The sequence below is a fragment of the Amblyomma mixtum genome, chromosome 3 (assembly GCF_055824585.1).
Source record: "Amblyomma mixtum isolate Tamu chromosome 3, ASM5582458v1, whole genome shotgun sequence".
Taxonomy (NCBI): Eukaryota; Metazoa; Arthropoda; class Arachnida; order Ixodida; family Ixodidae; genus Amblyomma; species Amblyomma mixtum.
Window position 1 is genome coordinate 341044916 of NC_143014.1, and position 11391 is coordinate 341056306.

Consider the following 11391-nt stretch of genomic DNA (forward strand, 5'->3'; position numbering starts at 1 on the left):
GCAGGCGATACGCGAAAAAAAACATGCTTGCACAGCAAGAGTTCGTCTGCTACGTGCACATCAATCAAGGCGTTAGGTGGCGTTAAAGTCACTGGCGTTGCGCCGCAGCGCCGCGGCGCGGCTGTCTTCCAGTGCACCACTTCAAGTTTTCTGAGGAGTCCTTTAGTGGGGCATAATATCTTAGGTGCTGAAATTTTTTCACTAGGTTACATTTTTTACTACTCTCTGGTGTTTCAGCGGTGTTTCTGGTTTTCTTTCCCCAACACAGGCGAAGAGAAAGACGAAGACGCGCGCTAGATCACTGCGTCCTCTATGCTTGACAGCACTCGCGACAACGCTCTCAGAACGGCACACGTGTTGAGGTTCTGAGGCACGTACGCACCAGACGTTCGTATTCTGAGCTCGTATGGAGGAACCCCTTTCAACTACCTCGCTGGATAGACTGGAGGTGATCAATGCATGCCTATTTTATCGCAATTGCCGTTGAAACTAAAGCATAATGTATGTGGCCTCTACCACATCGGGCGGCCCTGGAAGACTTCGGTACTTTCTGTAATTGGCTAGGCTTAGCCGCGTAGCTCTGATCCTAAAAAAACTTTCTTCCTTAATCTAGCCTCATCCCGCAGAAGCTACCCAATGAGCGTCATATGATACACAGCGTACGTCTAACGGTAGTGCATTGTGTGTAGTGATTGTATTTAATTACGGCGCGCCAGTAATTCATTCATATTGAGCATTCTGTGATCGGGGGCTGCTTTGCAACAATGGCTAGGATTTCGATTGAGGTCATTAACAGCGAATGTTTCTGCATTGCTTTTCGATCAAAATGTTGCCGCCGTGTCAGACACTGAACCTACAACTCCGCTCGCGGTATCTAAATGCCGTAGACACTTAGCCGCCGTGGCACACCTTAATAGCTTTCCTGTACAGTGTGCCTCAAACTTCACCTGAATAAATACCTCCGAGGTAAATTCCTTCTGGGTAAAGGACTTTATGAAAGGCCTTGTAGTGAAGGCCTTCATGGCATATGCCTTCCTAGTAAAGACCACAGGTAGAAATGCTTTATGTTGAAGGCCTTTATGTTAAAGGCACATGAGGACCATAAGTGCCCATCATAACTGGTGTTATTGAAACATTTTTAGGGCGTGAACCTTTCTTGCCTCATAAGTGGCGTGGACGGAAGCTGTCCGCACGTGTCCACACAGACTGTCAATCATTACTTCCATGATCACTAAAATAAAATGCAAAATGCGATCTGCAGCATGTAATGATTTTAGGGATGGTAAGTAGATAATAAAAAATAGTGACAATGACAATGGTAGGTACTGATAGAAGGGCCATTTTTTTTATCTACACTAGCTACACTACTGTAGACAGTGTATTAGAATTTTATGATTCACTTGCTACACCGGTGTAGCCAGTGTAGGTAAAAATAATGGCCCTAGTGACAGTTCGTGCTAGAGATAGTGATGGTAGTGAAAGTTATTTAGCAATTGATATAGTGCTAGAGATAGTGAAGACAACATCGATGATAATGATAGCTAGGTGATAGTTGGTGATAGCAATGATGATGATAGCATTAGTGATAGTCTGTGATGTTAGCAGTGAAGGTGATTGAGATAGAAAAACAAAAGGTGAAAAGGGGAATGAGTTGACGTTGAAAAATAAAATAAACAATGAAAAAAGAGTGGACAAAAATAAATATAGTGAAATTAAAATGAAGAAAACCAAAAATAAGAATAAACGGAAAACAAAATGAAAAGGGGAGGGAGAAATAGCGGAAAGGGGAAGGCCTTTCCGTTTCCGCTTGCAAGCAGACTTAAGTGCAATCCTGTAATTTTTTTTTACAACAGCACTGCGTGCTACTACACAATTGCTAGTGGGTGATGCATGACGCTATGGATGCAGAACACATGGCCCCTACTTCTAGAAACCTGATTCACTATGTAACATTTTCCTATGGTATGCCTGAATGCAGCTCTGCAAGATGGCTACCTTGAAGCGGCATAATGGATGCCTACACGAAGGTATCTTGATGCCGCAGCTTGGCTTAGCCTCGACGCCGGCGCTCCTGTTCTTCCTCAGCGGCAAGAAGCCGTGGCTTCAGCAAGCCATCACACTGGTGGGCCGAGTGGACATGCTGGTCGTGGTGCCCAAGTACCGGCTCAACCTATCCGGCTTCTTCACGGCAAACACGAATGATACTCCAGGTGATTGTCGACAAACGAGAGCTGGTTGGATTAAACTTGGGAGCAGTAAATATGTACAATAAATTTAAAGTCATATCTTCAATTTATTTTATTATTTTTCTTTTACTGTGGCCAAAGGAGCATTTTTCACCATTTCGAAGTAATATGCCAAAGCTATTCAGTTGCCAAATAGTGTTCCAGGCCTTGAACGTACATGCAAAGGTGTAATTTGATTCAATACCTGGAGTGCGCAAATATTCACTTATTCCAACAGTGCACTCTTTCCACAGTTCTAAAGCAACATTACAAAGAATAATAATTCAATAAATATTTTAGAGCAAGCTTAGTAAACTCTTTAGCTTACTAATATGAACATCCATAGTTTCTCTCTCACATTGAAAAGCTGACAAAGTCATCGAAGGGTCACGTGATAAGAGTAAGGTGACAACAATGACTTGGAAAATAAGTTGCTGACATTCAAATGCTTATTTCTGCAATACAGCAGACTGCAGTCCTCCAATTATTTTTTTAATTTCTCCTCATCCCTGTTCTGCTCAGTAGTAGAGATTATAAATGCTCGCATACGAAAGAAGATCTTATGGTAAAAAACAAATGTTAATGTTCAGCGTCATCTGCCAGCATTTCTCATCATGAGAAAGTGTCACTAATATGTTCTTCAAAAACCAAATGGCGAAACATGCCCGAAGGGCGAAGGTTGCTGAAAGGGGAAAAAAGCATACTGATTAGCATGGTATGAACAGCACTTGCAGTTTTCGCGAACAAAAGACTGCGACGACTTGTAATCCAAGAGGGGGGGGGCCTTGGATTAGAAGTCGTCGTAGTCTTGTTCGTGAATGCTGCAAGTGCTGTTCATACCATGCTAATAAGTATGCTTTTTCCCCCTTTCAGCATCCTTTGCCTTTCGGGCATGTTTCACCATTTGGTTTTTGAAGAACATATTAGTGACACTTTCTGATAATGGAGACGCTTTCTGATGATGGAAGAGGGAGACCACCCCTCTGAATTTTTTCTTTTCCTTTTTTTTCCAGTGTGCTTTTGAACTTTCACAAGCAAAACAACACAAAGCTAGCATGTTATGGTAAGCAATGCAGAAAGTGACCAAGAGGTGGAAGGGAAAAAAAGAATCAGAGCAATGAGCTTTATTGAAATTTCCTTAAGCCTCATGTTTCTTATGTATAGACTATATTAGAAAAAGATGTGAGTAGTGTATAGTTATTGTGAATTTTGTTCTGATACTCCCACTGTTTTTTTGCTCTCGTTTCACTTTCAGTTTGTTTCATAGCGGGTCATGAGGAAACACAAGATGCAGTCTAACGCAAGTGAATTTAATTTCTCGCAGGAGGAAAAGAATGGCCTGCAAACGTTGTCTGTGGGCGCCCTCTTGGAACTCAAAACGCGCATCCACAGTGCGTTGGAGCTGCGCTTCCAGATGTTGTGCCGGCCGTGGGAGAAGATCTGCGACTTCTCACTGCCCCCAGCTGGCTGCGAGAAGAAGCTGGTAATGCCTAAGTCATCGACAGCTCCCTCTGGGTCGCCAGACAGAATGTGCTTTTGCACACTAATTCTCAATGCCAGTATCGCAGTGGCATTAGAGAAAAAATTCAAAATGGCCGTGCTCAAAACTAGGAAGGCATCCGTTTTAGGCACATTAAGAAAGCTCGACAACAAGACGGTCTGGAATATTGCTCGGAATCTTGAAACAAAATGCATGAATTTATGTCCCCTAGCATGTCCCAGGAAATACATTAAGCTTGACTCAGTAAACAAAAAAAAAAACAGTGACACAGGAACCTGTCCCAAAATTGTAAAAGAAAAGGCGCCAAAAAACCACACACACACACAAGACCAGAGAACGGGACAGAGCGCCAATCACAACTAGTTTATTTTTCACACCGCAGATACATATATACACAACGCCAGCGCCTGCGCAAAGAACAAAATTACGCATCAATGCGACAATGACTGCTCAAAAAACTTTCTTTAAAAAAACTTACAAAAAACAGTTTTTTGAACAGTCATTATCGCATTGATGCGTCATTTTGTTCTTTGCGCAGGCGCTGGCGTTGTGTATATATGTATCTGTGGTGTGAAAAATAAACTAGTTGAGTGGCGCTCTGTCCCGTTCTCTTTTCTTGTGTTTATGTGTGGTTTTTTGGCGCCTCTACTTTTACAGTGAATTACCAACTAGCCCAGCAAGAAGTTCTCTTAATCTGTCCCAAAATGTTCAAAAATATTCTAAGTGAACAAACGAAAATGGAGCACTTGGTGGCGGTATATTCGTGCCACTTTTGGAAGTGTTATTGTTTTTCTGACCTTCTATTCCAATTGTTCTTTTTTGAATGGAAGAGGTCTCCTGTTGTTCTATTGGGTGCACTTTGGGTGCGCAGTCTTCTTGTTGGGTCTGGTGACAAGTTTTCTGTTCTGTGCGGTTGGCTCACAGTTTTAAAAGGAAAAAAACAAAAATTACGGGACAATCAGACAAATGTTGTGACAATTCTGCGAGAGCAGTTAGATTCATCCTTAGTTATTAGTTTCATGTTTTCACATTAATGAACACTTTTGCTCTATGCCGAGGCTTCATACATGTGATAAGAGGTTCTCTGGAGGGTGAATAGGGGCGGATATGAGTGGGTAGTGGTGGGTGGATTTGTGGAATAGGTGCAGGTGGGGTGAAGGTTGGCAGTGGGTGGGGGGCAGTCCCCTAGATACAGGGAGGAGCCTGGTGCTTCTGGAGGGCAGCAGGTTTACTCGCTGCTTCCTTAACTTCGATTTTACAGTGACATTTTGGTTCAGCTGTTGCAGGGGTTTCTAGTAGATGGAGGCCTTGTGGATGGAGCGGTATCAGGGCTGGTGGTGCGTGGTGCATCTGGAAAGTAGAATTCAGTGGTGAATGGCACCTCTGGTGGGTGGCAGTGGGCACAGATGAGGGGGTTGACCGAGGGTGGCGGTGCGTAGATGGGAGCTCCCTAGCTTGGGGAGTGAGGTCTGGAAGGTGGCCGGTGGGAGGTGTTGTCTCCGCAAACGCTTCTGCCACCCAGATTAGGGTTTTGCCGATGGACAGTAGCTGCTTCTGGTGAAGCAAGGTTCATAACATCTGCGCGCATTCGGTTTGTTGTATTATGTAATCTTATAACGGCTGTATCACGCATGTCTCATTTGGTCTTTGGCAACAAATTGAAATCGGTTTATAAGATTTAACATCCCAAAGCGACTCAGGCTATCAGGGACGCTGTAGTGAGGAGCTCCAGAAATTATAACCACATAGAGTTGAAGAATCCCAGGTGGTCAAAATTTCTGTAGCTCTAGTTTTTCTATGGCGTCGTTCATAGCACGAGTCGCTTTGGGGCATTAAACCATAAAAACATATTAGCATTTGTTTCGAAGTTTATTCCGATGCTGTTTCCTAATAGTCAGTATGCATATGTATGTATACGCAGCATGACTGTAAGGACAGGGCACAAACAACTTGGACGCTGACACCACTGCACTTGTGTCCGCATTTAGTTGGTGTCGAGTCTCAGCATTTACACTGAACTCATAGATATGTACAATCATTATCGAAAAAAACCTGGCGGGGACACTTATGCTCTATTTTAGCATTCATTGTGATAAGTGCGGTATCGTTAACAGGTATAAAGTCTGATAGCTTTAATTGGTCATTGCCCTTATATGTCGAATTTGGTCATCTTCGACTTCATGCTCATAGATCTCTGGGAGCCCTCATACCACCCCTAGCAAAGTGGTGCAGCAGTTAAGCTGTGCACCTGTGCCTGGTGATGGGAGGTGCTGCCATCAGTGGGGTTTGAAACCCATGTTGCTCTTCCCAAGCAATCTCTTCTAACCAATTATTAACTGATCTGCCACCTGCCCCAGTGGTCAGTTTGCTCTTAATCCGGTGGGCAGGTTGTGGTGACGCCACTAGGTCACTTGAGCTAGGTAGTTCATATAGGCTCATTCTCCGAGGATTTCTCACCTACTGCACTGCCGCCATCGCCGGATTTTCTGCAGAATGGAAGCCTTAACGTTATCGCTTTAACAGACTGCTGAAATGGTCTCCTTTCCAGCCATGTAGTGTGGCTCTTGTTAACCTTTTGAAGATATATGCTCAGGACTGCTTAGGCCAAGTCCTGCAGCCCCCCTCGAAAGATTCAGAACGCCCAAGAGGCAAAACAAGCCTGAGGCCACGGCTAGAAACACACCAGGTGGTCTATATATTTTTGACAATTTCTGTAGCAACTACCTCAGCCTCAACCTCAGTTACGGTTCTCATATAGTCTGTATTCAAGTGTCAGCGGGAGGTGGGGAGGTCTTGTGAGGCTTGGGGTGTCAGGAGATTGGGCAATGGAAGGTTGTACCCCAACTGATATGCATTTCACACCGTGGTCCACGACACAATCCTACCCCACCCCCTCAGCCTCACCCTCCCCCAAGTTCAGGTAAGAGGAATGAAAGTCTTGCTGGCTGGCTTTCTATTCAACGGATTTTTTAGCTGAAGTTAGCAGAGCTGAGCTCATCATCGTGTGTTTCCTGTGGGAGAGACATCACGAAAGATTACAGATTGGGGATATTCCGGATCTGTAGCACATGCCTCAGTGATGCCCTTGTAGTATCTCCAGTAGTGCACAGAACCCAGCGATGTTACTGAGTAAGAGCTTGCACTGCCTATTCCCATATCGAATGCTTGTGTTAGATTCCAGATGTTCTGCTGGTGATTTGAGCTGCGTGCTGGTAAATGTGCAGAAGGGAAATGAGTGTTGCTTCGCACATTAACACTTGTTCCAAACCAAGTGTTCTGTGGAGACCGCATGACAAATTTTTTTATTTATTAATCTCATTAGTTTGTGAGTTTGGGTTGCAATGTGTTGGAACCTTGCCGTGCAGGGTCTTCACCACGTTGGACAATGGCTGTGGCGTGGCAGCCTTGCAGAGACCAAGGGAGAGCCGCCTTAGGTGGAAGTGTTTGAGACCGCAGCTGCTGGCCGAAGGCACTCGGCTACCACGTTGCGGTTTTCCGAGACTTAGGAGCCGAGTGACCGCATTTCGGCCTGGAATCGATTGATCACGATGGCGTATTTTTTTGCCATGCATAGTATTTTGACAAGTCGTGGTATATTTTGTATTCTTTTATAGTTTGTAAAATGCAACATATATTGCGGACCAAAAATTTGTGTTGTGCGTGTGATTATTAATTAGCCATGCCCAAAAGCTTGCAGTATGCAGTTTCAATGCAAAATATTTCTACGCAGTTAGCCAGAGCACGCCAATTAACAGCACTGAATCACGAGGCAACATGTCTGCTGCATCCACTGGAATAATACCAGTTGATATACTGGCGAGGCTGCACAGAATATTCTTTTTTTTCCCCAAAAATCCACATACCCCGAACTTTTGTCCATAACAGTACAATGTGAAATTAGACACCCTGAACCTTACATTCAGTTCCTTGCAGGTATTTCTAGTGCTTGATGCATTTGAATACATTAGCATTCATAGCACCACCATGAAAAAACATGTCCGTCGTCGTCCGGCGGGATACTGTTGTGTACACTTGACTGGTGGAGCAAGTCAGGTGGAGCCACGTGCCACTACTATCCACCCGCCACGGTTGTCACACAGTGGAAAGCTCAGGGAGACATTCCCCTCTCCACTTGTAGGGTAGAAGAGGTGAGGCCGAAAGAAGATTAGTACAGGAAGAACAAAAAGAAATGATTATACAATTGTTAAGGACTACGAACGACTAGATATTCTCAGCAAAAGTAAAAATCACTAAGATTGACTGAGCAAAGAGCACAGCAAGGTTGCTCAGCAGTTTTCATTAATGAGTAAAGAAATACGCAGCAAAGTATGTAAGAAATTATGAAGAAAATATAAGTAGATGTGAGGAAAAGGAAGGAGTATATGTAATGCTTATGTATTGCCACCACAGAATGACGGATAAGCGCTCCCATAATTTGTTACTGTGTCTGGCCACTTCCAGGCCGTTAGAGCTAGGAGGAAGCAGTCTTGCATATCTGCATTCGATGCAAGCGTAGATGTGAGAGAGTGTGCTTTGCAATGTATTCGTGCAGTCCAACGTGTAGCATCTGTGGTTTTGCTGTGCTTGATCTATGCCAAAAAAGATTACAGTGACGCATTGCGCTGCTTAATTGTCCATGCATCACAGAGAGTCCTCCCTGTGTTCTAAAGGAAAAAAAATTTTCTTGTCTGCTGCATTAGTGATCCCCATAAAATTGCTTGGGAGTTGAAGGCAATTATCTTAGGACAACCGAGTTCTTTTGGGCCAGAAGGGTGACGGAACTCTTGCAAAAGCGCCTAACGTTCACAATCGTTACATCGATGATAGAGGGCTTCTGCAATAATCCGTTGATATTAACATGCCCACAGCTTTGAGGCAGCATCACCATTACAGCAATTAACGGTAATGTTGTGCATCATTCTGAGTAGATGAATGTAAAACAACAAAGAGCAATAGTTTTATGAAATTAGCACTATAAGAAGAATACACAAAACTGATGCTGGAATAAATTGTGTGTCAAAAAATTCATAGATGCAGGGAGCAGTTGTTGACCTGCGCTCAAGTGAGGCCTTGCACTGGAGTCCCGAGCCGGAATGAAAAACCATAGAAAACTAATGGGGAATGCTTTTGAGGATAGGAAAAGTTTTAATAGCAGAATGATTCAAAGTGCCATGAAGTGGCGGCGGATATATTGTAATCATGGGATCTTGCATAATATGAAAAAATTGCATGTACACTGTTTCTTGTTCAAAAATGCTATTGTCTAGAATTGTTGGATATGGAAGTGACAAAAACAGATATGGAAGGGACAAAAACAGATTTTTAATGCCTGCCATGAAGTGCTGCCTTAAAAACTTTATTAAAAGTGAACTATGGCCGATTTTTGGGAGCGAATTTTTTGAGCTTTGGAACATCACTCACAACCACCGTGCTCATGTAAGAAAGAAGATAGTCTTTCGGGCCGTGCCCACTTGACTCTCTAAATATTCACGAGAACTGTTTAAGCAAGCTTACTACGTAGTCACCGCTCTCACTTTCCTGCGCTGTGCTGCTAGCACTGCGGATAGGTACCTTTGAAAATATCTCAACATCAATCAAATCCATAGTTGGTGCCACGAGGCGGCACCAACCCCTTCAAAGTTCCACCCTGCCCACGGACTCAGCAGCGAGTCGGAACACAGAACATGTACTCTATGGTCATCTCACACTGTCACGGGTTCTTCAGCGTGCCTTAAGGAATCCTGAATTCCCAGAAGCAACCCACAACCCTTAGACCACTGCTGCTGCTGCTGCTGCTGCCGTTGGGTCCTTCGTATAGCGTTCTGCGGCTTGACGGTCCAGCATGAGCCGAATAATTAGTAGCACAGTCACCTTTGCTGGCTTCAACCCCTCTTCTCCTTCCCTGATGCTTCGTCCTCGACCGGCGGGCAGGACCCCGCCGTTGGCAAGTCTGTAATCCCTTTGCGTCCACCAACTTCCTCGGGTTATGAAACATCTCTTGCTGCTGCTGCTGCTGCTGTTGTTGGCCTCATAAAATTGCCCATACCCACAAAAGGGATTGGCCATAACCAGGCGGTGACTACCTGTACTGAAAATTGTGCAGGTGGCAAACATGGGATGGTCTAAAATTGCTATACATTTATGTTTTGTAATTGTGAAGCTGCAAATGCAATTACTGTGCAGAGTGTAGAAGTCTAACCAAGTGACTTGGTATATTGCCGTATGATGAGTGCTGCACCTGCGGCAGAAGGAGGAACCGTTTCAGACATTTCTTCACACGTTTTATACAGTCTACAGTCAGTCTACAACTGTCTATAGAAATCATTGTATAGAAGTGGAGGGATCAGGCAGACATACTGCATGAAATGACTTCTGTTGTGTTAATCATAGCGACAGGTGTTTGGTTTGGTTTATTGGGGTTTAACGTCCCAAAGCAACTGAGGCTATGAGAGACGCCGTAGTGGAGGGCTCCGGAAATTTCGACCACCTGGGGTTCTTTGACGTGCACTGACATCGCACAGCACACGGGCCTCTAGAATTTCGCCTTCAAGAAATTCAGCCGCCGCGGCCGGGATCGAACCCGCGTCTTTCGGGTCAGCAGCCGAGCGCCGTAACCACTGAGCCACCGCGGCGGGTAATAGCGACAGGTGTGTTCTACATGAAATACTGCAGAATAGTGCAGAATACCTATCTTGAGATGGCCTAAATAGCGCATGCTCTCTTGTACATTCCGTAGTTTCTTATGATGTGAGGGAACGAAACTGCCAATAATGAGGAGGTGCACACTGTGCGCATGCTTTGCTGGCTGTATTCAGGTGCCCCAGACCGCTGAAATGATTGACATAACTGTTTCCAGATGATGGCTGACTATAAACAGTCTGAGAAGGGTGCGGCGAAGCTCACATTTTCCACTAATTCATCTAGAACAGGCCACCTTCGTAGGGCCTAATACTAGGCATTTGGCTGCAGACTTCGAAAGCTGCACAGCCCATGCGGACTTTTTCACGCCTTTTGAGCGACACGGGCATCGACTTGCGATTGTGATGCCAATGAACTTGCATGTACATATTTACTCTCAGGGCCGAAGCATTAGAGAGAGGAGTGGGTAATAATAAAAAATATACGAGAACAATATTGGTATAGTAGAATTAGATTATATAATCACTATGAACATTCTTAAATGACTCTTAAGTTCGTAATGCATGCGATGGAAGCAAGAAAGTGGTTCCATTCCTTAGCTGTCTTTAGGATGAAAGATGCGAAATGAATGTTGGTGCGACTGCTTGGCACTTCAACCATGAACTGATGTTCGCTGCAGGAAGAAATATATGAAGGCGGCAGAAGTAGTGAGTTTCTGAGATGAGAGTTATAATGGTGGATTTTATGAAACAGACAAACGCGCAATTCTTCGACGAATGGAAAGATCAGGAAGGCTTACATTCCTTGCAATTACACTGGCATTTCGATTATAGTTGGAAAAAGTGAAACACACTGCCTGGTTTTGGATGGATTCAATCTTTTTTAGAATTAGTAAGGTAAGTTGAGGGTCCCATACTGATGACGCATGTTCTAGCTTCAGTCCGACTAGTGTTTTATAAAGTATAAGTTTTAAGTTAGTGGATGCCATAGAAAAATTCCGACGTAAGTAGCCAAGTGTACAATTAG

At 44.2% G+C, this 11391-nt stretch overlaps 1 protein-coding gene across 2 annotated transcripts; it reads left to right on the plus strand.

Moving 5' to 3' along the window:
• The first annotated feature begins 227 nt into the window (after nt 1–227).
• LOC149356142 (uncharacterized) lies at nt 228–10341 on the plus strand. Of its 2 annotated transcripts, XM_089584118.1 has the most exons (5): nt 228–448; nt 1979–2027; nt 2086–2210; nt 3550–3708; nt 7092–10341. In XM_089584118.1, the coding sequence occupies exons 1-5, from the start codon at nt 407–409 to the stop codon at nt 7158–7160; spliced, it is 444 nt and encodes a 147-aa protein (XP_089440244.1). In that variant the 5' UTR covers nt 228–406; the 3' UTR covers nt 7161–10341. The 2 variants fall into 2 exon arrangements, with proteins under 2 accessions (XP_089440244.1, XP_089440243.1); XM_089584117.1 differs by having other exon boundaries at nt 1979–2210.
• Nucleotides 10342–11391: the final 1050 nt, after the last annotated feature.

What these genes read in the sequence shown, in the direction of transcription:
- LOC149356142 (XM_089584117.1), top strand. Translation starts at nt 407, where the DNA reads ATGGAGGAACCCCTTTCAACTACCTCGCTGGATAGACTGGAG. An exon ending in CCTCGCTGGATAGACTGGAG is followed by an intron (nt 449 to 1,978) that starts GTGATCAATGCA and finishes GCCTGAATGCAG; the next exon opens with CTCTGCAAGATGGCTACCTT. An exon ending in AAACACGAATGATACTCCAG is followed by an intron (nt 2,211 to 3,549) that starts GTGATTGTCGAC and finishes AATTTCTCGCAG; the next exon opens with GAGGAAAAGAATGGCCTGCA.